Source organism: Chinchilla lanigera, unplaced genomic scaffold (genome assembly GCF_000276665.1).
Source record: "Chinchilla lanigera isolate Chin_1 unplaced genomic scaffold, ChiLan1.0 scaffold00024, whole genome shotgun sequence".
In the NCBI taxonomy this organism is placed as follows: Eukaryota; Metazoa; Chordata; class Mammalia; order Rodentia; family Chinchillidae; genus Chinchilla; species Chinchilla lanigera.
In genome coordinates this window covers 994,410-1,021,834 of record NW_004955425.1, presented here as the reverse complement: position 1 = coordinate 1,021,834, position 27,425 = coordinate 994,410, and the positions used below count along the sequence as shown (strand labels likewise).

At 36.7% G+C, this 27,425-nt stretch overlaps 1 protein-coding gene across 1 annotated transcript in view; it reads left to right on the top strand.

Annotated features, from left to right (window-relative positions):
• The window catches only part of March5 (membrane-associated ring finger (C3HC4) 5), a 37,640-nt gene extending 10,592 nt beyond the window's left edge, over nucleotides 1-27,048 (top strand). The window contains exons 2-6 of the mRNA XM_005385827.1: nucleotides 7,357-7,559; nucleotides 19,999-20,129; nucleotides 22,625-22,808; nucleotides 22,972-23,138; nucleotides 24,081-27,048. Of these exons, the coding sequence (XP_005385884.1) occupies nucleotides 7,357-7,559; nucleotides 19,999-20,129; nucleotides 22,625-22,808; nucleotides 22,972-23,138; nucleotides 24,081-24,197 (802 nt within the window). The 3' untranslated portion in view covers nucleotides 24,198-27,048. The remainder of the gene's footprint in view (nucleotides 1-7,356; nucleotides 7,560-19,998; nucleotides 20,130-22,624; nucleotides 22,809-22,971; nucleotides 23,139-24,080) is intronic.
• The last annotated feature ends 377 nt before the right edge of the window (nucleotides 27,049-27,425 follow it).

Here is a 27,425-nt window from a genome sequence, read left to right as displayed (position 1 = left end):
ATAATATATTAGTTATAATTAAATGTGTACCAGTGATGGCAAACCTTTTAGAGACCAAGTGTCCAAACTGCAGTCCCAAACTCACTTACATATCGAAAAGTGCTAACACTGCAGTTAAACCTGAATACAATACTGAGGTTTCAGTTTAGAAAAAACAACTCATACATGTGGCACTGTGGATAAACTCACCCACTGCGGCACATATGCCATAGGTTTGCCACCACTGTTCTATACATTTTTCTAAGGAATAGGTAATGTTCTTAGATTTGTCTCATTTAGTTCTCTTTTGTCTTCATATAATAATAGTAAGTTGTGCTTTGATACTGAGTTAATTGTGACACTTTCCAGATCTCCCTTTGCTTTGTGTCCCAATTTGGTGGGTGGTATGGTATGAAAATAAACAGTGTATGTATTAGAAGGCAGGAGGCATTTAGAAAAGCTGATGGAAGGAAAAGAGTAGAAGAGAATGCATTGAGAGAGAAGGAATATTTTAAATAGTAATGTGGCTTATTGAAAAACTGGGAGATGGATGAGAATCCAGGACTACTTTTCAGTGAATACAAAGGTGACAGGCAGAATCACAGTACTTTATGTGTTAATGGTAACAAAATTATATCCATAAATTCTAGGCATAGATATAAAATTGACACTATCACTGTCATCATAATCAATGCTAATGCTAATGCATTTGGAGACTGTATATATGCCAAGCAATTCTTAAGCAGTTTCTTGATCCCAGGTTTAATCTTTTACAGTAAGTGACCTTAAAATAATTTTTTTAATGTTAAAAGCTGCTATAGCATTCTGGTTAAGCCTACTCAGAATGCTTTTGAAAGAATAAATAATATGTAGTATTAGTGATGAAACCAATTATATTGAAATATAGCTATCCAAATGTTAAAAGTAACATACAAATATGAACTTAATACATTAAAATACAAGACTTAGCAGTTGGTCTAATTAATTTCAAATTAGTGATGGGATAAGTGTTATTTTGGGAAATTTTACTTAGAGCTTAGTGAAAAATAAACATGTAATTTTTTTCCTATCAAATTCACCAATCCCTTCCAAATCTTGCATTACTAGGAGTTGAACTCAAGTCCTCATGCATAAGAGGCAAGTTCAGTGCCACTGAGCTGCGTCTCCAGCCCTGTTATAATTTATTTGAAAGAGGATCTCAATAAGTTGCCCCAAGTTGGCCTCAAACTTGTGACCCGGGGCTGGGGATTTAGCTCAGTGGCAAAAAGCGCCTGCCTGGCAAGCGCAAGGTCGTGAGTTCGAATCCCGGTACCGGAGAAAAACCAAAAACAAAAAACAAAAACAAAACTTGTGACCCTCCTGATTTAGCCTCCTGAATAGCTGGGATTACAGATGTATGTCAGTGTACCTGGCAGCTTCTGAATTTTTCATAGCCCCACATTAAGAACTCCCGCTTTACAACAAACTATGTAAAAGATACTCTATCATTAAACATATAACAAGTGGTAAGCAGCGATTTCAATCCAGGCAGTCTGGTTCCTAAACTCAGCTTCTGTAATGAGCTAAAACTATCCTGAAATCAGTCTTTTCTCCAGGTTAATTTAGCTTTTCTCCCTTTAGAAAACAGTGGCAGGCTGGGGATATAGCTCAGAGACACAGTGCCTGCCTGGCAAGCTCAAGGTCCTGAGTTCATTTCCTTGTACCAAAAAAAGAAGAGTGGCTTGCTTAGCATGCACAAAGCCCCATGTTTGATACCCAGCACTGCAAAAGCAGAAAATGTAAGCATTTTACTTACTGTTAATTTTAAAACCAAATACTTAAACGTTTTTATAGTGACTGTAAAATGAATGTTTTTTTTTTTTGGCCTTTAAAGTACAGGGTTTCAAATTCTTGAATCTTAAAAATCTAGGTATTTCCAAGTGAAGAACTTTTTCTAGCTTAACTTTATATAACATTTTTGTTTGATCTCTTTTTGAGACAGTGTCTTGTCTAGTAGTCCCGGCTGGCCTCAAACTCACACCAATCCTCCTGCCTCAGCCTCCAGAGTGCTGAGATTAAAAATACGTGCTACCATGTCTGGCTCCTAGTTTAAGTTTAATGCAATAGATTGCCTTCCTTTTTCTACATCTTTTCCCATGGTGATTTAGAGGTACTGTGTACAATAAGTTATCTCACATTTTCAAGTAAGAAAAACACTAAATGTGAAGAATAAAGACATGATACAACTAACTGGGTACAATGAGAATCTGCTCTAAGTATTTTTCTGAGGCAAGGGTACCACACTCCTACTCAGTAAACAAAACTATCCTTACAATTCAGAAGACCTTTTTCATTTTTAACAGTTCTGGGTATTGAACCCAGGGCCTAGAGCACCTTAGCTGCTTGTTGTTCAAGTGCTGAATGCCAGAACTACAAACTACAGCCCCAGATTTATGCCATGAATTTATAGGGGATAGATGCCAGCAGCTCAAGCTGCTTCCCATTGATTCTCACAGAATATACTTTGGGTAAAGCAGGTTGGCCCTTCAGTTGAACCTAGATTGGGGTTGAACTCTTCATGTGTTTTAGAAAGCTGCCTTGAATCTTTTTTTGGGTTTTGTTGTTTTTGAGACAGGATCTCACTGTGTAATTTAGCCCGGGCTTGAACTTGCTAGGTGGTTTAAACTGACCTTGAACTTGCTGTGTTGCTCCTGGTTTATCTTGGGTTTTAGAACGCTTAATGCATGCATTAATTCTCTTGGCAAGAATCGCGCCCTGAACTTGATGGTTTACAATATCCAAAGCATGCTGCGTAACACTGTAGACTTCTATTTTTGCCACACTAGTATTTGTGTGGCATTCCTTTTTCAACAGCATTCCCTTGATGTCTACAGTATAATCATGTTTGTAGATCACATATATGTGGCCAGACGAACACCTATTTTCTGAAATGCTTAGAGTACCTTGTCTTAGTTACTTTTCTCATTGCTAGAACAAAATACTTAACACCCACAAGTTAAAAGAAGAAAGGTTTATTGTAGCTCATAGTTGTTAGAGGTTTCAGTCCATAGTTAGCTGGCTTCAAGGCAGGGCGGTATGGCAGAGGGACATCACAGAGGAGAAATAGTTCATGGCATAGCAGGCAGGAAAACAGGAGCCCTTCTTCCTTCCCTTTGTATTCCATACAGGCTACAAGCTTATTGCTAGTGCCACCCACACCTAGGGTGGGCCTTCCCGTTATCCACACCCAGAACTATGCTGAACCGTTCAGTGGACTAATCTAGTATGACACACCCATGATCCAGTCACTTTCTGAATGCCCCACCTATGACTGCATGAGGCTTTGGGGGAAACATCTAGAAGTAAACCAAAACATGCTGAAATGCTTATGTTTCTTATTATTCTCCTCTTTCTCTTTATGTTTGTTGTCATTTTGGTGAATTATTGGAAGATACTGGTTTTGGCCAAAAATGGAATTTTATTTCTCTATTATGATGAGCTAAGGAGAGTAAGGAAGAGGTTAGGAAAGAAGACTAGAATAGGGGCTCCCAAACTTTATATATCAGAGTCGCCTGAAAGGCTTTGAAAAGTGTCAGCTACCCACAGAGTTTTGATTCTGTAGATCTGAGATTATTTGCATTTCTAGAAGCTCAGATGATGCATGTGACTCACACTAAGCACTCAGTTCTGGGAGAGTTAAAAGAGTAGAAGGAACAGGGCAAACAAATTTAAAGGGAAAGAAATTCTTAAAAGTTTAATAAGAATTACAATTGCTGTTTTCCTTGGGGGTGGAGTTTGCAAGGTCTTTAGTTTTTTTATGTACATACATATTTTGTTTTTTTTTTTTTATGATGCTGAGGATTAAACCTAGGGCCTCTTGCATACTAGGCAAACACTCAACCACTAACAACACCCTTAGCTGTTGTCTTTTGAAATGAAAAGTACCCAATTATTCTTACCTTTGTAAAGTAGTATTCAAAATTGCATCTCTATAAATTAAAACATTAGGATCTTTAATAGCCAGGCATGGGATGCACACCTATAAGCCCAGCACTCACACTGTGACTTTGAGGCAAGCCTGGGCTACATAGTGAGTTCAAGGCCAGCCTGCACTACACAGTGAGACCCTGTCTCAAAAAAAAGGTAATAATTTAGATTAAAGTTGGATTGATATATATTTATGTTATATTGACTCTGAAATGCAAATGTCATGGTATCAGTAAAAAGCTCAGGTTTGAAAATATTTGATTTTTTTCTTTATTGGTTTTGTTTTAAATCTAATAAGTGGCCTGATCTAATAGCAGAATCAAGATCATATTTTGCCCAGTATGCAAAAGAAAAGCTTACAAAAGTCAAAGTGCTTGCATTGGGAATTAAATTAACTTTTTTGTTCAATTTTAAGTAAGAAACAAATGTGTTTACAAAAAAAAAAAAAAAATGTTGTTTACTTATAAAAGCTCTGTAGCATTTATATTATGTGATTATATTGGGGCCATCTCTTGGTGTCAAGTACTCTGTATCAAGAGTGTTTTGTTGACATGTAATGAGACTGGTTAAGCAAAAAATAAATAAATAAGAGAAGACAAATCTATTGGTTTATATAAGTGAACAGTATAGGAATATATTTAGCTTCAGTCACAGGTTGGTGTCCATGTCTCAAACAATGCCATTAGTTTTCATTTTTTAGCTTTGCTTCCTCTTGTGTTTTTGTTTTTTGAGACAGTCTTGTTGTATAGTTCAGGCTGGGCCTGAACTCACTATGTAGTCTAGGGTAGCCTGGAGCTTGAAGCAATCCACCTATCTCAGCCTCTTGAGTGCTGGGATTACAGGTATGTGCCACCATGCCCCGCTTCCTCTGGATTCTTTGAGCTTCACATGGTGACTGTCCTGACAGCAGGTGCTTCAAAATCTCTTCTCTCCAAGCTCCCCAGAAGAAAATCTGTAGCAACTTTTCCCAAGCTCTGAGATAAACTGTGATTAAGACCAGCTTTATAGACCTAATTGCCCAATCACCATAATCTGAGGTTTGGGATACAATAGCCAATCTAAGATTTACTCTTCCAGAAATATCATCCACAAGTGTGGATGATAATTGGAGGAAGAATGATTTCCCATAAAGCATGGGATCCTGTTTGTTCCTTTAAAAAGGAAATTTGTTATATATTAAGTGGCAGATTTCTGCTGTCCCTTCCATGCTAAAATTTTTGAAAAATATTAAACCAGTCATCTTAAACATCGTTTCCTGCTTCTTAAAAAGTGGGATAGGGCCAAACATGGTGGTGCATTGCATTTCTGTAATCCTAATAACTTGAGAGGCTGAGGAAGGAACATCTCCATGAGTTCTAATGAGTTTCTTCCTGGCCTGAACTATATAGCGAAACCCTGTCTAAAAAATAAAAATTAAAAAAAAAAAAAAGGAAAAGAAAGTGGGAATAGGATTGGGAAATAATTGAAGTAGAGATTGCAGCAAGTCTGGGAGTAGATTATAGAGAAGTAAAGAGGGAAAGTATAATTGTAAGATCTTCCCAGGTGATGTTCCTGGTTAATCTATTGAAAGTTGAAGATAGAGCGTGAAAAGAAAGGATTCACATGTGGACATGTTCCTTCCACTCCTTTTTTTGAGCCCTTAAGAATAATGACACTCTCTAAAAGGCTAAATATTTGCCTCAAACATTGGTGTTACTTATTTTGTTGTTTCAGTGCTGAGGATTTAACTGAGGGCCTTGCTACATACTACTACACAAGCTATTTACCAAATGAGCTACATCCCCAGCCTTTATGTAGCCCTTTATGTGCTGTAATTTTCCCTAATTTCTAATTTTATAGACTAGTAGATTTTTTCATATTAGGTAAATTAAACTTATAACTAGTAATATACATGAAATTCTTTAAACTTAACATTTTCTGTACTCATTTTTACATTAATGTTTAATCATCACAAATAATTATAAATTTCTAACTTAAGCATTCTGTAATTGTCTCTTCCACACAATTTGCTTTCTCCAGTCTCTTTGCTTTTGAGGTGTTTGGAGGTATTGGAGATAGAATCCAAGCCTCACACATGCTAGGCAAGTGCTCTACCACTGAGCTACATCCCTGCCTGTTAGTTTATGGTACTGTGGATTGAGCCCACAGCTTTCCCACTGAACTACATTCCTAGCCCTTTTTTGTTTTATTTAGAGCCAAGGTCTTGACAAGTTGCTCAATTGCGCAGGCTGGGCTCAAACTTGGAATCTTCCTATCTCAGCCTCACAGAGTGCTGGAGATTATTGATATTTGCCACCATGCCCAACTAAATTCCAGATTTGTAATTTTTTGTTTGTTTTTTGAAACAGGGTCTTCCTGTGTAGTTCAGGCTGGCCTGGAACTCACTGTAATCCTCCTGCCTCAGCCTCCCAGGTGCTGGGATAACAGGCTTGTTCCACCATGCCCAGCTAATACTAGCATCTCCTACTTCAGGCTTTTTGGTTTGAAATACATTAAATGGAATTTTATTCCAGAAAGAGTCATACATATAATAGAAACAGGTAAGCACAGATATATCGTATTACTACCCTAAAACAATTTATCCTATCTTCATATCCTTTGTGCTTTAAATTTTTTATTACTATTATTTTCTCTTCTTATACCAGAAAGAGAAATGGGGTCAGTTGTTTTCTCTCAGTTGAAAGTTGAATGAGTATATGCAAAAACACTTGTGTATTTGTTTTTCCAAGTTCAAGAGATTAATGTTGAAATGAGGATTCTGAACCTTACATATTCTTGTGCTTACCTCTTCTGAAAGCATTACCAGGTCTAATAAAAGTATAAACTAGGTATGATGGCACACATCTGCAATCCCAGCATTCTGATGCTGAGGCAGGAGGATCACGACAATTTCAAGGCAAACGTGGACAACATAGTGAGACCTTGTCACAACAAATAAAGAACAAAGCATAAGTATAGGTGTGGTGGTGCATCCCTGTGATCCCAGCACTCTCGGAGGCTAAGACAGGAGGATCCAAGTTCAAGCTTAGCTTGGGCAACTTAATGAAACCTTGTCTCAAAATTTTTAAAAGGGCTGGGAATGTAGTTAGTATAAAGGACCTGAGTTCAATCCCCATTATTGGCAAAAGAAGAAGAAGAAGAAGAAGAAAAAGCATCTTGAGGGATACCTCTTTGAAATCTGGTTCACTGTTGAGAATACAGAATTACTAGAAAGATGGAGGAACGTACATGAAAATAAAGTTCAGAAAAGATTCTATAGAAAAAAATGGAAAAACAAATTTTTCTACTGGATTATATTGGTTTCATTAATCTCTTCATGTAGGACAGAAGTTCTAGAACAGTATATCAGTAGCTTTAGTGTAGAGGAGGCTGAGATTCTGAAAATAAATATAATTTTCTCTCAATTTACAGAAGTTGCTGGGTGTGTTTTGCCACTGATGAAGATGATCGAACAGCTGAATGGGTGAGACCATGCAGGTGCAGAGGATCTACCAAATGGGTTCATCAGGCTTGTCTACAGCGCTGGGTGGATGAAAAACAAAGAGGAAACAGTACAGCCAGAGTGGCATGTCCTCAGTGCAATGCTGAATACTTAATAGTTTTTCCAAAGTTGGGTAAGAATATCTGTAGAACAATATATGACTTGTTTGACTTTTATTAAACATAATTCTGTGATCTTGTTTATTTTAAAATGACCCATCTCTTTAGGCTTTTTAATGAATTTATTTCCTGTTACACAAATATCAGACATTTGTTTTGCTAACAGTTTATAATATCCTTAATATATCCCCATATCCATCCATTTGTCTATATATTAACTACTTCCATTTGGTTGAGAGGAGAAAGGACTTGATATCTGTATGGATATAATCAAATAACAAAGCTACTGTGTATATATATATATATAACAAAGCTTAAAGACCCCCATTCTCTGGATACAGTTGTTGGAAAGAAAGCAGTAGTGTGTTCTAATACTTTTCCTTAATTTTACTGTAAGGAATAAAAATAGGGAAAATAAAGATTTAATAAGATGCAGAGTTCATCTTTAGAATCCAATTTATGTGGTTTCCTTTCATGAAGACTGCCATTTTTTTTGTTGTTGTTGTTGTTTTTGAAACAAGATCTCACTGTGCAGTTCAGGCTGGCCTTGAGCTCAGTTTGTAGCCCAGGTTGGTCTCAAACTCACAGTGATCCCCCTGCCTCAGCCCCCTGAGGGATGAGATTACAGGCGTGCGCCACCACACCCGGCTTGTGCTATGCCTTTTTAATGGGAATTGGCAGGCAAGGAATGGTCAACTGTTTTTGAGAATGGGACTAGCATGGAAGAAAGTTTAGCAGGCTACTTAAAAGAAGCTATAACTATGGAATATTAAAAGCCATAACAAAGAATGAAATCATGTCATTTACAGGAAAGTGGAACTGGAGAGTATAATGGTAAGTTGTTAGAAAGTTATATATCATATAGTTTCTCTTATATGAGAATTCAAAAATGTAAATAGTAAAATAAAGGGGAGATAATAGAATACAAAGTGACAGACTTTCTGTAGATGGAGGGGTCAAGGAAAAGGAGGAAGGTAGCAAAGAAGACTAAAGAGATCAAAAATGGTCAAGATATGTTACATATATTCACTAATTCTTTAATATGAAAGTATCTATTATCGTAAACATGATCCTATGTTATTAGAAACACACTAGTTTTAAAAAATCAACTAAAAGTAATGTTTAGTGAGCCTGCTCATTACAACCATACGTTTTATGAACTGGTGTCATTCTTTTTGTGTAGTGTTGACGGCATGCTAGTTGTTACACAGTTTTAATGTCATCCTAACCAAAAGGTATAGGAAAGCAGTTTGTGTTCTCAGAAGATCAAAAGGAAAGAATAACTTTGGGAGGCCATGGAAAAATTAGAAGTTAGACATACTCTATTTTTCTATAGGTCCTATGCATACTGAAACCAGACCCATGTTTTTTAAAATGAATAGGAATGCAGATAGCAGATTGCTTTTCTCATGCAAGATTACTACTAAGAACAAACAAAATTACAGTGGTTGCTTTTCTAGCAAATTAACTCATAAAAAGAAAGGATAGCTTCATGTGAAAGTGATCTCAAATATTTGGAATTTGTGGGCCACATGGTGGGTCTTTGTGCACACCACTGATTTTAGGCAACACAGAAGAATAACCTAAAATGTCTTTATAGTAAGATTAAAACAGTATTTTAAAATAACTTAAAAATCAGGACAGGGCCGAGGATATAGCTCAGCGGCATAAGCACCTGCCTGGCAAGCACAAGGTCCTGAGTTCAATTCCTGGTACCAAAAAAAAAATAATTTACTAGATGTAAAAACTCACATAAAATTTAAAAAAAAAAAAAAAAATCAGGACAAGCAATTACTGCTGCAGTCCTTTTTGCCTTGATACCTGATCTGCAAAGTTAAGGTTTCACACTTAACCATTTTTTCCCCTTTCTAGTTTACTAAGTTAGATAAACCCACCTTTCAGTTACAGATTATTTGGAGAACAGCAAGTATTTGGTCAATTGGTTTTGTGTTTTAAGTATTAAAATAGGGGCTGGGGATTTAGCTCAGCAGCACAGTGCCTGCCTGGCAAGCTCAAGGTCGTGAGTTCGATTCCCTTACTGGAAAAAAAACGAAACAAAACAAAACAAAAAAATATTAAAATGGACGGACATAGCCAGGCAAGCTAGCACACACCTGTAATTTTAGCCACTAGTAAGCCAGGACTGCAAGTTCAAGGACAGCCTGGGCAACTTAGTGAGACCCTGTCTCAAAATAAAAAGGACTGGGGTATAGCTCAGTGATAAGGTATCTCACTAAAATGCACAAAGCCTTGGGATCATTCCCCGGTACTTGGAGGTCGAAGGGGAGTGGATACCAAAATTATGTAAAAATTCTTACTGAAAACTATAGTAGATACTTGAGTTGACAAATGTATGACACACAACAGGAAATACGAGTATTTCATTTCGAGAGATGACAATAGGTAGATCTATTTTGCGAGTAAGTTGTTGAATTCAGTTCTAGGAGATGAATTTTCAGATTTAATGCAGTAATTGAGTGTGGTTTTAAATATAGCCTAATAAAGTATTTCTTTCTACAACAATGAAAAATGCGCCAAACATGGTGGTGCATGTCTATGATCCCAGCACTTGGGAGACTGAGGCAGGAGGATCTCCATGAGTTCAAGGCCAGCCTGCACTCCATGGCGGGACCATGTCTCAAAAAAACCAAAACATGCACAAATCATGTGTGGAAAAGTGTCAAATTCCAGTAATAATCCATTTGTATCATGATTTGGTTTTCTGTTTTACTTGTAAGAATTGTATTCTTTCATGCCTCAAGTGATGGGTTCCAGCTATTCACTGTAATATGTTATGGCTATATGGCACTTAAGTAAGCCACTTAAGATCACAAAAATATTTTTCTGACATCAGTATCATGAAAAAAATTTAAATCTTTCACTTGAATAGTTTTTGCAAGCATCTTTCCCCTTGAGTAGAGAAGCAGACTCTGTATTTGCTTCTTACTTAACATATTATGCTGAAGATGCAGTACTTGCTCAAGGATTGCAATTTGAATTATATTGATAATTTCCCATGCTGTCTTTCACATTGACTCAAAAGGATTTATTGTCAAATGCCAGCTGTTTTTAAGTGAAGCCATGTGTGAATTTAATAGGGTCTTTCTTGCCTCACACATAGCTATTGCTCTGATCATATTCCTCTTAGTATACCTTTTCAAGTCAAAGTTCAGAAATAAAGCCGGGCATGGTGGCACACACCTGTAATCCCTGCACTCAGGAGGCTGAGGCAGGAGGATCATTATGAGTTCAAGGCCAGCCTGGGTGACAAAGTGAACTCAAGGCCAGCCTGAACTGCATAGCAAGACCCTGTCTTAAAAAGACAAAAAAAAACCCTCAAAAATAGTTGTTAGTTCAAAGAAAGGTTCTTTTTTAGATCTCATTTTTCCATTGGTAATTGGGATTAGAAGTTGCCTATATTTCTTGAATTACATTTTAGACATGGGTATGCTAAGATTTGATTCATATTCCATACACTAGTGATTTCATGTAGCCACTAAATACTGAAGAGCATACGTAACATCTGTGATAGTAACTGTTTTTCCTTGCTATATAGCACACATATTACATGATGTCCAGTTCTATCTTCTGTTAGAATTTTGCGAGTAAGTTGTTTTGTTCACTCAGAACATATTTATCATTAATTTACAGCTCAGAGTAGTTACACTTCTTTGTTAAAAAAAGTTAAAATACCTTTGACTATTGTTTTGATCTTTGCTTTTAATGACAAAATTCATAATAGGGACTTAGATTTATTGAAGTGCTTGAAAATGATGTGAACACTTCTGTGATGTCTTTAAGATTCATATTATTGTCTTTTTTTGACATTGTGTGATCATTTTTTTGACATTGTGTGATGAATGTAATTTTTACTTTTAATGTATAATGAATATCTTGAGCAATTAATATTTTTCAAATAGTCCTCATTTAACTATCCTTGTATCCTTAGGGTTGAAACATAATTAGGAACCTAAAATAATTTCTTATCACTTTCATCATAATTAATCTCTTAAATTTGTGAATTGTTCATTATCAAAACTTTTTCAGGGCCAGGGAGATGGCTCAGCAGCACAGGTGCCTGCCTGGCAAGTGCAAGATCCTGAGTATGATTCCTGGTACAAATAAATGAGTGAATGAGTGAATGAATGAATGAGTGAATGAATGAATGAGTGAGTGAATGAATGAATGAATGAATGAATGAATGAATGAATGAATGAACGAATGAATGATTCCTGGTACAAATAAATGAATGAATAAATAAATAAATAAACTTTTTCCTCACCAGGGATATAGCTCATCAGCACAGCACCAGCCTGGCAAGCACAAGGTCCTGAGTTTGATTCCTGGTACCAAAAAAAAAAACTTTTTCCTCAAACGCTATAGACCAGTTAATAGATTACCAGGGACCACCACTGGTCCCCAAATGATACTAGAAAAACACTTGCTAGAAAAAGTAGAAACCGGACATGGTGGTTACATGCCTGTAATCCCAGCACTTAGGAGGCTGAGGCAGGAGAAGCACAGTGAGTTTGAAGCCAGTCTGGGCTACAAAGTAAATTCAAAGCCAATCTGAACTGCATACTGAGACCCTCATCTGAAAAAGACCCTCAAAAAAGGGATAGAAGGCAAAAAAGGAAAAAGTCTCTGTACAGCAAGTATAAAAGAGGAAAACAAAGTTTTCCTAGGAATGTAGCCTCAGGCTGGCTGGCTGGCTAGCCAGTTCTGTTTCTTTTCTGGGACACAGTGGTGGCAGGAATGGATGGTTGGTGTTAAGTATATGTTCCTCTTTGTTGATAGGAAACTCACTGTGCTTAGTCATGAAAAATTTAGAAGACCCGTCAGACTTTCCTTCTCACTATTTGCCACCCCATCTTAAGGTTTGCTTTCTTTTTTCTAGTGAGTTAGACCAGTTGCATGTATATATCTACTTAAAAAGCTTGCTACTCAAAGTGTGATCTGAGAGCCAGCAGTGTTGGCATCAACAGAGAGCTATTGGGGCCGTAGAACATACCCCTCTGCCTGTCATTGAATTGAAACCATGCATTCTAGGGCTGGGGATTTAGCTCAGCGGCAAAGCGCCTGCCTAGCAAGCGCAATGTCATGAGTTCGGTTCCCAGTACTGGAGAAAAACCAAAATAAAATAAAATAAAATGAAACCATGTATTCTAATAAGATCATCAGTTGACCTCTATGTACCTTAAATTTAAGAAGCATTACTTTAAAACGTGAAAGGAATACCAGCTGAGAAATGGTTATCTTCTGCTACAAATAGCAATCTTTGAAACTTTCTATTGCTACCTCCCCTATAATCTTTACCTACAGTTTTCTTACCATTTAATCTATATGGTTTTAAATTTTGCCTTAAAGTTTGTCCATTATAGTCATACCTTGGTACTAGACTGCTTTAAAACTCATTGAATTTGGTGCTCAGTGTATTTTGATGTGAAAATTTTGTCCAGATACTCAACATTTGTGTCATACTTGATAATTATCTTATGACTCAGTACCCTTCCTAGCAAAAATAATTTATTTGGTATTCATCACACTTCCCAGGACCAATTAACAATAAATACTGAAGTACCCCATATTTAATGTATATTTATTGCTTGTCCCTAACTAGATGATAGGCTCTTTGGAGGCAGTGACTAATGTGTTAAGTTATATTTGTTTTAATGCATATAAGTTTTTGTGTGTAGAATAGATTGCTAATAAGTAATAGTTGACTTATAGCCTATACGTATTTAATAGTCTATTCTGCTCTTCTGAGGAAAAGTGTAAGCTTTCCCTTGATACAACTATGTAATCATAAATATTGTTTTGATTTTGTAGTTATTAATCATGGTAATATGAAAAGAAGACACATAGATATTAGCCAAGCATGGTGATATATACTTGTAATCCCAGCCCTTGGGAGGCTGAGGCAAGAGGATTTCAAGTTCAAGAATAGCGTGGGCTACGTAGCAAGTTTAAGGCCAGTGGAGTTTAAGGCTAGCAAGACATGTCTCAAAAGAATAAAAGATATATAGATATGCTATACATCTAGAATCAAAGTAGATGAGGACCATCTTCAGGGTTTTTTCTGTAATTTGGTGGGAGGATTGTTTGATTAATCAGTTACTTTGGTTATCTGAAAAGCTGTTTTAAGAACATATCCCTTCTCTCTTTATAATCTAATGACTAACATCTTATTAAGTGAAATAACTTACAACCTGAGTTTGCAGTATGTTTTTTTGTTATGTAAAGGTGGTAAAATCTCAAACTAGAAGTAGAGCAAAGATGAAAAATACTTAAGCTCTTAAACCTACAATCCAGAGTCTAGTGTTTAAAACAGTGATAAATGCTAGAGATTAAAACTACTATCCCATCAAGATCCCCACATACTTTTAATTGAGTTGATTGTTTAAGTATTATTTCATATCTTTGACAAAATCCCTGTTTGTTGACTTGGGACTATATAATTGTTATTTTTTAAAATCAATTTTAATAATAAATTGAATCAGGTGCTTGCCCACAGTGTTGGATCTAGGTCCTATGATACTCCATTGCCCTGTAGAACATACTAAAGTGTCCCAACATACAGCCAAGTACCATGTGCTAAGATAGCTGTGGCCTAGAGGGTCCTTGAGAATGATGCCAATCATCATCAGAAAGTATTTGTTAAGCACCTATCTGTACATGGTTCTATCCTAGGCACAGTACAAAACGAATTAAACAGACATGGCCCCTGCCCCTTGGGAGTTTTCAGTCTAAGATGATGCTGACATGGACAGACATTGAGACAACTGAACAAACATTGAACAAGACCATAAAGTACTAACATTATGCACAAGCAAAGGGGTAAGTGCATTTTTGTGGGGTAGTATATAAAGGAAGCCTCACGGGATACAAACAGGGTGGGGTAGAGAAACTAGTGAGCCTACATTAGGATGACTTAATTTTTACCAGAAAGTTGGATTTTCATGTAGATTTGAAGTAGGAACAGAACAGTCTAGACTTAGAGTGCAACAAAAAGACTTGGAGTGAGGAGATAAATGTAAAACTGTATGTTGAGCTCTTAGTGGCCTCAAAAATCTATATATCTGTATGGCATTGAAAGTGCAGTTGGTGTTTTAATTTAGCATGTTGGCATCCAAAACCTGTTCCCTGCAAAACTAAAAGCAGAGAAAAAGAACTGGGAACCTAAGTGGCTTCTGTGAACAATCTATTTTTCTTGTTAAATTTCTCTAATGAACTGTTTGCCACTGAACATAAACTTTGGAGTTCATGGAGCTGTTTATCTTCCCAGGAACTTAAATGACTTTGTCTTGGGAAGCAGTTGTATTTGCCCATTATGTTAGAGACTTTAGCACACAGACAAGGGATAGAAATTACATTTTTCAAGAATTGGGGCCAAAGGAACTCAGTGGTAAAGTACTTGCCCAGCATGTGTGAGGCCCTAAATTCAATCCCAGCGCTGCAAATAAATAAATAAATAAATAAGTAAATAAAAAGAGTTGGTCATTCCTGTTTGTGTCTGAGATATAGGCCCTGGGAATCCTGTTCTAAACAGTACCAGCAAATGTTTCAGCATTATTACCTATCTGCCCTTCAGTCATTGATTTTTTTTTTCTTAATTCCCAGGTATGTCTTTTGTGTTGTGTTGTGTTGTGTTGTTTTGTTTTGTTTTGTTTTGAGATAGTCTTGCTGTGTTGCCCTAACTGGCCTCTAGTTCCTAAGCTCAAGTGATCCTCTTGCCTGGGTTGGCCTCCTGAATAGCTAGGATGACAGGTGCATGTCACTGCACCTGGCCCTTTAACAACAGTGTGTCTATAGACTTGGATTTGACTCACAGTAGTCACAGGTCCCCTTTCCAGTGTCCATTAGATAAAACTAATGAGTTCTTTTTCAGTAGACATGGACCCCAAATGCTCAGCTCATTTTTTGAAATCCTCAAATCTGAAATATGAAAACTTGAATTTACCCCAAATATTGAGAGTATAGTTTTTGTTTTTACAAGAGCTGCTTTATTGAACCAAAGAGTTTACAGATAGACTTCCTTTTCATTGCAAACTTCTCCAGTGTTTTTTAAATTACTGGATTTTCAAAATATATATTTATACAAAGCTTCTTCAGTTGTCTTCTACTGTGTAAATACAGTAAAAACTGTATTTACTGTGTAAATACAGTTGAAAACATAAGTGGTGAAGCCCACCAAGGCATTAAAAATGCAGCAATGTCTTTTTAATATATGAAACTTTTTTCCCTGAGATATAACTTGTGTGGTACATTTTTGCATGCTTCTTCCTGTTACTGTGTAGGTTTTCAAGGGTTAGAATAGTGATGGTGAACCTTTAGAGCTTTCAATGATACAAATAGCCTCCTGGGGCATGCATGTCATACGATTTACCACGAGTGGACTAGGATCTTGCCTTTCCCCACTTCCCGTAACTCTTTGTGCTATAATTTGACAATAAAAAGAATCTAGTGACCATTGCTGTTTTTCTAAGATTGTGACCCTGAGTCATGGGACAGTAGTACGTAAGCTTCCTAAAAGAGTGTAGGTTAGGGGCTGTCATCTAGAGGATTTCACTCATTTGTTCTTACTTACTAAATAACCTGCCTAATCTTTAGCTTTTAGAAATAACCCCCCAGGTGCAATTTAACATTCTATGCTATGTTTAACAATAGGCAGTTTATTCTTCTTTCTAAATACTGAGCTAGTCTTGGATGAGTCTATGTGGCAGTGTCTTGAGAGAGTTAGGCAAAGTAACTCAAAAAATGTGAACAGGTTCTATAAAATGCAGACTGTGTATTTATTTTGCCTGGCGTATCTTTTGCATATAACCAGAGAACAAGTACAGGATTTCCTGAGGGAACTGGGTTTGGTGGTGCCGGCCTATAATCCCAGCACTCAGGAGGCTGAGGCAGGAGGATTGTCCTGAGTTCGAGGCCAGCCTTGGCTCCATAAGTGAGTTCAGTGCCAGCCTGCAGTGCATAGTGAAACCCTGTCTCAAAAAAGAAAGCATTTCCTAAAAGAAACATGGAGATTTTTTTCTTTCCTTGAACAAAGAGGCCCATACGCAGTGGGTCAGGAAGAAAATCAAGCTCATTTTATTAGAACCTTCTACAATCTTTTGTAGAAAAAATTTAAACCTGTATATTGTCATTGTTCATGATATAAAAATAATAGTGATGGTTGCTTTGTAGAGATTATACTTTCATCCAAATATTTGTTTTTTAAAGAGTTATAGGGGCTGGGGATTTACCTCAGCGGCACAGCACCTGCCTGGCAAGCATGAGGTTGTGAGTTCGATTCCCAGTACCGGAAAAAAAAAAAAAACCAAAAGAAAAAAAAAAGGATTATACCACTTTACTCTTTTAGTAAATAGTTCCAATTATTCTGAGTACCTTAGCAGACAATTTAACAAAGCCTTGAGTCATAGGAACTTGAGATATATCAATAAAGAAAACCAAAAGTTTATGTTCTAATGCAGGAATCAGTAACTCTTTTCTATAAAGAAACAGCTAGCAAGTATTTTAGATTTTGAATCCAGTCATGTTCTGATAAAACTGTTTACAAAATAACTGGCTGGATTTGGCCCAGGGCGCCTAATCTCCTAACCTTTGTTCTAGTAAATGAATGTTGACTTAATAAGTAAATTAGAGTATGGTAAGTGATAAATTCTTTAGGAAAGGAGAAATAAAACAAAGTTCATAAGCAAATACGGAGTTTGATGAGGTGTAGGCGTTGGGAGGGTGAGCCTCAGTAAGTGAAGAACAACAGAAATCTGCAAAGAAGACTGAAAAATGAGTGGTAAGATAAAAAAAAAAGATAGCACTGTTCTAGAAATACAATGAAGAACCGTATATTGGGATTAAAAAAAGTGTCAGATATTGATGGGCCAAGTAAGAAGACTAAGACCATTGGATTTAGATATGTAGAGGTTATTCATGATGTCCGTGAGCAGATATGTAGAGGTTATTTGTGATGTCTGTGAACAGTTTTGGTGGACAGAGTTCAAGAGAATTAAAATAAACATAGACAGTTCTTTTTAGGAATTTTTATTTAGAAGCAACCAAGAAATGGAGTTGTGGAATGACAAAAATCAAGAGAAGAGCTTTTTCGTTTGTTGTGTTTTTTAAGATAGAAGAAATAATAGCTTGCTTATTTGGAAATAAACCAGTAAAGAGTAGGGGAAAATGATATGGGAGAGTGGGAGAAAATTACTGGAGCTCTATGGCTTTGGGTTGGTGAAGGGATGAGGTCTAGTCTACAAGTGAAGGGATTGACATTAGATATGTGGAATTTTGGTAGCTAGGTAGGCAGTCTGTAAACATTCTCTTGTGGCTTCAATTTTCTGATTAAAAAATTGTCAAAGAATATAAACGTTGAAATGCAGAAGTTTTATACTGTGTATAGTAGTACCTTGGTTCACAAACACTTCTGCTTTCAATTTGGTTCACAGACAAAAGTGTTCAGCAGAATTTTGCTTCCATTCACAAACTCCACATATGTGACAAATACAACCACATCCATGTTCCCCACACAAGTACAAATGCAGCCATCTTCCCAAAAGTCATAAAACAAATTAAGTTCATAAATAAAGTTACCACTGTACTTATACTCTAGTACCAGCATTTGAGGGACCTTTGACAACTAAAGTTTGGTTTTTGTTTTGTTTTCTTCTACTTTCTGAGGGAGTTATAAAGTGAACCCAGTAAATTTGAGTATTTTCAGAGTTAAACCGTACATTATGAGATCAAATAATGATGCATGTAAGGTCCGGTGTCATGTAAGATAGTAAAGAAATGCTAACTGTAATTAGAGGATATAGAATCATTGGGCGCTAACTTAGGCTTTCTTCATGCCTTTAGTCCCAAAAGATACCTTAGCATAGTTTGAAATGTTACAGAAGTTGAAGTTTGCCAATATTAAGTAAATAGGCTATATTTAAATTGCAGGTCCTTCAGTACCTCGCCTATGTTCTCTTTACTTCACAACATATAGTCTCTTTTTACATTAACCAGTGATATCACTGGCTCCAGAATCAGCAGGGAGTCTTGATCAAGGGTTCCCTAGGATGCTTTGTTCTCATATGTTTAATTATTTTACCATCAGATTGTTAATTTCTTTGTACAGTGACGATAACTGCTTTTGTGTATATCACTTTAGATTGTAAGCCCCTAGAAGGTAGGTAATAAGTCGTACATTTCTAAGAAAATATCTGAAATAATAGTTTATATAAAAAGAATGGGGCTAGGGATATGGCTTAGTGACACAGTGCCTGCCTGACAAGTGCAAGGTCCTGACTGTGATTCCTGGTACCAAAAAAAAAGATGTTCAATAAAAATAAAAATTATTAAACCAAAAGGTTTTATATTTAGTTCAACTTAGCTATCCAGTTCTTTGGCCTTTCTTTGAATAAACTCAGACTATTCCACTTTCCTAAAAAATTCTGTCACTAAATTACAGTATGTTGGATTGTTTCATGTGGTGGTGCATGCCTATAATCCTAACTCTGTGGAAACCTGAAGCAGGAGGATCATAAGTTTGAGCCGAGACCGGGAACCTTAGTGTCTTAGAGAGACCTTGTCTTAAAATTTAAAAATAAGTAAAAAGGAGTAGGGATGTAGCTCAGTATGAAGCCCCTGGTCAAGTTTTGTCCCCATTACTGAAAACAAATATATATTGGGCTTAATGGCAATTAATAGAATACCTTTAAAATAGTAAGCACATAACACAATCATAATTTGCATGTACATCTGTTGGAATGCCACAAAAACTACATAACATAATCACAATTATAAAAAGCTTGTTAGATAAGACTATAGCATAGTGAAAATCAAAGAAAAAAAATTGTGTAACTACAAGAAAATAACTTTGGCTACTATACTAGGATACACACTGTACCAAGACACACAATGAATGAAGTCAAAGACGTGATATTCTTGCCAAGTACATACTACAAAATATAATGGCTGCCAGAACTTTTTGAAAAGAGTAAGTTAAAATGACCCTTTCACTCTTCAATAGCCACTGAGATTGAGAGGGAAATGACAGGAGTATTTCCTGTATAAGAAGCAGCTGTACTTGAGGTTCTAATTATAGGTTCAATAATACAATTTGAAAAGTCTATTTCCTAGAATTCAGAAAGTAATATTTAGCTATTGATGCAAATGACAGAAATTCTATTTAATTGTTTTCCTCAAATTTAGAACAATTATTTTTAAAATATTAGAGCATCCAACTCTGTAAAAGAATTTTAGAGCTATAAAAAATATTGAACGGTGTTTTGTTTTGTTTGAGGCAGGGTTTTGCTATGTAGTCCAGGCTGTACTCAAACTGGTGGCAGTCCTCCTGCCTCAGCCTTCCAAGTGTTGAAATTACAGGCGTGCACCACCATGCCCGGCAGAACAAATCATTTTTAAAAATCCACTTTGTTTGAAACTTTACTTGTTTTCTTTGTGTTACAGGTCCAGTCGTTTACGTCTTGGATCTTGCAGATAGACTGATCTCAAAAGCTTGTCCATTTGCTGCAGCAGGGATAATGGTTGGCTCTATCTATTGGACAGCTGTGACTTATGGAGCAGTGACAGTGATGCAGGTTTACTATTTTACTCTGTTTAGTAATACTACTTTCGATGTGACGATCTATTAAATATTTTAGGAGTTAAATATCATGGCTTTAAAATAAAATATATTTAAACTATCTAACTGTGACCTATTCCTACGCTCTTCTTCAGGTAACCATCATAGCCACTGTTTGTTTTCTGGGTTTTATTGAGACAGGGTTTTGCTAATGTAGTTCAAGCTGTCCTTGAACTCACTGTGTAGCCTAGGCTGACCTCAAACTCTGAGATCCTCCTGCCTCAGCCTCCTGAGTGCTGAGATTACAGGCATGTGCCACTAGGCCTGGCACTGTATCCACTATTGTTAGCTTCATATATATTCTTCCACACTGACTATAATGTGTTTGTAAGAAAAAATAAATATTTTCCTCCACTATTTTTCCTTCCAAAGAAAACACCCCACTCCTGTACTGGGGATTGAACCGAAGGTCTTCTGCATGTTAGCCAGGTGCTCTACCAATGAGCTGCATCCCCAGCCCTATTTTGAGACAGTGTCCCACAAGATCTCCCAGGGTAGCTTTAGTAGTCCACTTGCCTCAGCTTCACAAGTACCTGAGACTAACAGGTGTGCGCTACCATACGCAACACAACCATCTTTTCTCATAGTGACTCTTGGAGATCTTTTAACAAAGTCACACAGAAATCTGCATGGAATTCTGTGTAAAGAATTACAGCAATATACTAACCAGTCTATTGGTGGCCAGTTATTTACTTCTAGTCTTACGTAGTTATGAACAATGCTAAAATCAGTAAGATTAAAGATTAAAGAGACTCAATTTCAGAATTTAGTCCTAAGCCCTCTTCTCTCTATATCTCTTCCTAAAGTATTTTTAGATATCTTCTGTGTTCGTTGGGTGTTCAGATCTGTATCTTTCACACTGTCCCTTCCTTAAATCCAGTTCTTTAATTGAAGCTTGACTCTTTAATGACGTATTATGATTTTTACACTCAGCATTGTTGAATCAAACTTCCCTTTGCTTCAGTTGCAAACTTACTCCCCATCATAATTTCTCTGTATCGTTTTTGGGACAATATCTCACTATGTAGTTCAGCCTAGAGTTGAACTCACTGTGTTGCCCACACTGGCCTCGAACTCAAGCAATCTTTTGCCACAGCCTCTTGAGTTCTAGGATTACAAGCACTTCCCACCACACGTGGCCACTTTCTGTGTTGATTTCTACTGTTTTCCCATCTAGTCAGTTTATATCCTACGTTCTTGAGATTACATTTGTTCTTTATTGTTCTTAGCCCCCTATCCAGTTCACTGACCAAGGTCAAGTAGTTTTCATTTTGATAGGTCTTGGATCCATGCCTCCCTTTCTGTAGTCTTTACTACTTGTTGGCCAGGCGTGGTGGCACGTTTGTAATCCCAGAACTCAGGAAGCTGAGGATTGCCATGAGTTCAAGGTCATCCTGGACTGCATAGTGAATTCAAGGGCAGCCTGAACTACCTAGTGAGACCCTGTCTCATAAAACCAAAAGAAAATAAAAAGCAGCACTTAGCCTCTAGATTGGTTAAGTATTTCATAAATAGTAGTATTTAACTCTTAGATTTATAGATGATATAATTTGCTTTTCTATAGTATAGTATGTGTGGAAGAAAAAAGAGTAGAGCCAGGAATGGTGGTGCACACCTGTAATCTCAGCACTTGGGAGGCTGGGGCAGGAGAATTGTGGCAAGTTTGAGGCCAGCCTGGCTTACATAGGGAGTTGGAGGCCAACTTGAACTATATAGGGTGATCCTGTCTCAAAAAAAAAAAAGGGAATAGAGGGTATAGAGCTAATATTCCAGAAATTGGATTAACCTATCTATAGTGAACCTTGCACATAGAGAGTATATACTCCACACTGAGCTTCATCCTCATCCCCAAGAAGGGGGTTTTTAGGCCATCTCCTAAAGGCCAGTCCAACCCTAGACAGGCTAGTCACCTCCTAGAGGGAAGAATAGAGATACAGATGTTCTTTTAAAAGACAAGTAAGACCTAGAATTATATTCCAGTCCTTCAGCCCTACAAATCAAGTAAGAATGGAAGCAAAAACCAGATGTCCACTCCCCTCTATTGAAATGTAATCTATATATGATCAACTATTGTGAAAGTGTTTTATTCCAATGTAACATAAAATAGCTTGGAAACATTTTTTGTCCTTGAATAAAGATATTTCTTATAAATCAGAAATGATAGGTTTTAGCCCTTTTTTTTTTGGAGACAGAGTTTCACTATGTAGTTCAGGCTGGCCTTGAATTCACTTTATAGCACAGGCTGGCCTTGACCTCACAGTAATCTTCCTGCCTCAGCCTCTCGAGTGCTGGCATTACAGGTGTGCACCACCACTTCCAGCTCAGCTTATTTTTAAAATTTTATTTCTGTATTCTTTTGAAATTAAACATTTCCTACAAAATGAGCTGGCTCAAACATGTAGCACTTCATTAGACAAGAAGTGAATCTAGCAAATGCTATCTGTTTCACAGGTTGTAGGCCATAAAGAAGGGCTGGATGTGATGGAGAGAGCTGATCCTTTATTCCTTTTAATTGGACTTCCTACTATTCCTGTCATGCTGATACTAGGCAAGATGATTCGCTGGGAGGACTATGTGCTTAGACTGTGGCGCAAATACTCAAATAAACTACAAATTTTGAACAGTATATTTCCAGGTAAGAACCTGATTATGGTTATAAAGTGCATACCAAATTAACGTTGTAGAAGAACCATAACATAGTTTTTTAGAAATGTTTGAAGAGGTTTTTCTAAACTATTCTGATGTATTAGTACTAATGCACTGTGGTTTTTGGTTTTTGTTTTGTTTTTTTGGTCTAGGGATTGGTTGTCCTGTTCCTCGAATTCCCGCTGAAGCTAATCCTTTAGCAGATCATGTCTCTGCTACCCGAATTTTGTGTGGAGCCCTTGTCTTTCCTACTATTGCAACAATAGTTGGTAAACTGATGTTCAGTAGTGTTAACTCTAATTTACAAAGGACAATCTTGGTAAGATGGCTTTAATAATACTTTTTTCAAGTGGCATATGAAAAAGAATGAGCTGTATTTGTTTTAAAAAGGGAGGGGAACTATATAAATACTCAGTTTGTGGCTCCTCTGCCTTAAACCTCTATTTGATCTCATAGTCAGCCACTAACTTGAGTGGAAATAAAAGGGGAGGAGCCATTACAGCAGTTCTGGATTTCTGGAACTCTTCTATGGGTAATTTCTCTTCTGGAATATACATGAATCATCACACCCATCCTTCTTGCCAACTGGATTATAGTAAAGAGTTTCTGCTGTGGGATCAGACTCTGCCTGGTTCAGATGCTAACACAAACAGCCTCACTGTGAAACAAATCAAATTTATTGACTTCTCTTTGCCTAGAGAATAGAAATAGGAATTGTAGTTACCTCAGTGAGGGCTAAATGAGATATGTACTAGCACAAAGTAAGCATGCATGTTGTTCAGTGTCATTTTTAGTATTACTATGATTTCTTCCCTCTGGTCACATAGTGCTATGGCATTCTTCTTTCTATATTAGAATGAATATAGAGCAAAGTGGGAGGAGGATTACTTAGGATAATAGGGAAGGTGTCTCTCTTCTCTGTTATGTGTAGAATCTACACCTCTCCCTATCTCATGCCCTAGTAGAAAAGAGAATATTTTACTTGCAGTCATCTGAATTAGTATCAAAGCCTATGTCTTTTGGGAGCTAAGTGAAATTCCTTTTATTATGTTTCTCTAAAATTGTGTTATAAGCCAGGTGTGGTGGCCCGCACCTGTAATCCCAGCACTCAGGAGGCTGAGGCAGGAGGATCATCCTGAGTTTGAGACCAGCTTGGGCTGCAAAGTAAGCTCAAGGCTGGCCTGAACTGCGTAGTGAGACCCTGTCTCAAAATAATAAAATAAAATTGTGTTATAAAAAGCTAACTTTCCTTTTATTTTAGGGTGGAATTGCTTTTGTTGCCATAAAAGGAGCATTTAAGGTTTACTTCAAACAGCAGCAATATTTACGTCAGGCACACCGCAAGATTCTAAATTATCCTGAGCAAGAAGAAGCATAGAACTGTGACTTCTGGTTCTTCTGCAGTCCTCTCATCCATATGAATCTGTTGTCTGGTTTTGAATCCATCATTAGTGCACTAGTGGAGACTTGTGATAAGCTGCTGCTCCTATATTTTTAACAAGTATAATAAAGCACTTAGGGCAGGGGGAATCCTCTCAGTAATCACGGAACCTAAGGATGTGATTTATTGTCATTGTTTTGTATGTACTTCTTTTAAGGCAGTCATCTAAACCATTATCTTAGCATGGTAAACTGGGTTCGTATTTTCTCCAGACAGCATTGTAAAGATCAGTCTATACAAATATAAAAATGCACATGCTATTTTATTCTAATGTCTCTTTTGTACATGTTCATGTTCAATGTTTTCTTAGAATCAGCAATTCAATGAAGGTACTATGAGGATTTTTCTCAATTGGCATAATTTGATTACATACTAAACAGAAACATGTTAATATGAGGAAATGTAAATTAAATTAGTTATGAATAAATAACAAGCCAAAAATGTGTGTAAACATTCAAATGATTATCTGAGAAATGAAATTTTGTTGTGTTTTCCATAACCCATGTGATGTTCTCCAAAATGTATAGGGTAAAAATTCACAGGGCTTCCAGATTAAATTTTCACTATTAAATTTTATTTATACAATGTTGACATAACATACTTTATAAAGTAATTTTGACTCATGTAGTCTTGATTACAGTGTGTGACTGTTTGTCTCATCAGGTACATTGATCTCTGGAATGAGGTTTTTAAGTCCATATTTCTGGAAACTAGAGCTGCCAGTTTATAGTAGTTTGAGCAGAGAATGATTTGAAAAAAAAAAAACAAAAACAAAATTATTTTACTTTGCACTTTCAGTTATTCCGATACTTGTTGATCACCTCCCTTCTATTTGCCCCAGTGCTCTGCTGAGTGCTAAGGATACAGTGGTGAACAGACAAGCGTGGTCCGAGCTCTCACAGAGTTTACAATCTGGTTTCATCAGATAGGAAACCAGTGGTGAGTAAACCAAGGCAAGGGCTGAAGCTCTTTGTTTTTATAGCAGGCAGTGAGGAGTTAATTATGAAAACACAGACGTGAGTAAATTTTGAGGTTATTTTTCGCTAAGTCAGTTTATTACAGAAAACCAGTACTAATGATTTTAACTTTTAATTGTCATGTTGAAAAGGTTAGCACCTTAATCATTGTTTAACTAGTTTAGTGTTTTTCAAAAGCAAGTATTTATTTTCAGCCATTCAGTAGAGTGGCCATCATGTTGTTCAGCAATCTAAATGATTTGGATATTTTCATTAATTAAAATTAAAAATTTTAAAGATAGTTCCAAAAACCCTATCTTTTTGTTCACAGTACTTAATGCATAACAGTAGTAAATATTTCCCCTTACTGATAAGTGGCCACTGCTCTTTATGAGTTTAGCAAATATAGACTAGGCTATGTTAGATTGCAATAATGTATATTAATTTTAGTAATTAATGGCTGATGTCTTTCTGTAGTATGAATGTCTTAATTTTGAGTTATGTGGTATTAATGTGAATGACTGTTGAACATTCAGAATTAGAATTTCTGGGAGGGGAGATTTGACTGAGTGAGCCTTATTGAAAATACTACTACTATTCTGAAAGGGGAATTTTAAATCTGTAATCATATATAAAGGTAACTTAGATTCTATAGCTGTAATTGTAATGTATATTGGCTTTGAGTTTTTCAATATGAAAAGATACATTAAGTAGACATTTCCTGCACAATTTTGTTATATAATAGAACAGTTCTTAGGCAGTCTTTTCTATATATTGTCCCTATCTACTACTTTAATGCCCAAGATGGGAAATAGCTGCTGGGGTTTACTGGCATTAAAGCCCATGAAGGCCAGGGAAGGAACAACTCTGATATTTTGGGGGCAAAGGGGAAGGGGTTTCTAGGGCTACAAGGAGGGAACTACAAGTGCCTGGGGACCAGAGTGACCTCTAGCTTGGAAATTGAATACTTTTAACAGCCTTAGCTCAAGAAACACCATGTGCCAGCTTTCTAGGAAGGTGGCCTGCCCCACACAAAGCAACAAAAGATCAGAGGCAGACTTAAAGTTGGATGGACCTGCATTCAAATCGTAATTCAGCTTTTATTGACTGTGTGACCATGGCCAAGTGACTTAACTATGATTTCTTAGCCATAGTTCTCTTCATCTCTGAAATGCAAAGTAATAATTAGAAGACTATTTCTAGGATTAACTCAGAAATTAAAGGAATGGGGGCATTTTAAGCCTCTAAAGAGCAGTACTTTTTTTTTACTTGCCAGTCTGTTTGTACTCTAGGGAAAGGGAATAAAGAGGTAGAAGAAAACTGTAGAGGACAAATTAAAGAGATGATGCCAGGCGTAATGGCAAATGCCTATAGTCCCAGCTCTCAGGCGGCTGAGGCAGGAAGATCACAATGAGTTCAAGGCCAACCTGAACCACATGAGACCCTGTTTCAAAAAACTAACAAATAAATAAATAAAAAAACAGAGAATGTAGGCTTTTGGGATGGATGGTATATTTTGTGTTTTCTAGTTTATTTTCATATTGCTTTTCTGTGTCATTTGTAGAATTTTTAATGTTTAAATCTCTTTTATAAAATCCAGTGACTAGAATTCTGTTCTTTGCAGATGTTACCTTATCTCCATTTTAGTGGCTGAAAATAATGTCCATCATTAGAGGATTATCAAATGAGTGTGCAGAACATACAGTTAGTGACTTAATTAGTCACTGCCTTGCTAATTCTGCTGTAATTTTTTTAAACGTCTTGTTTTTAATATAGCAGACTTTCTCAGTACTGGCTGGATTAGGTTGAATAAAGAATTTTTATGTTCTTTAGGTGTACTTTGTCTTTTGAACAAATTCCAATTCATTAGCTGCATGCCTATTGTTTTAAAATCAGTTACCAAAATTCTGGTGAGACTATTTTTTGTAAAAGTCTGAATTTCAAGAAAAAAGGTATAGTGGCATATGCCTATAATCCCAGCACTTGGGAGGCTAAGGCAGAAGGATCACCAGGAGTTCAAGGCCAGGGTCTTGGTGAGACCCTGCTTCATGAAACCAAACCAAAACAAAAACTATACAAGAATTGGTCTTAAGTGTATAATCACGTTAGCCTAAATCCTAAGTAGTTCTAATTAAAATATATCGTTCCTTTTCCACCATTAGCTTCTTGGGCTAAGTATGATTAGACAAGATCTAGGAGTAGTCTCATG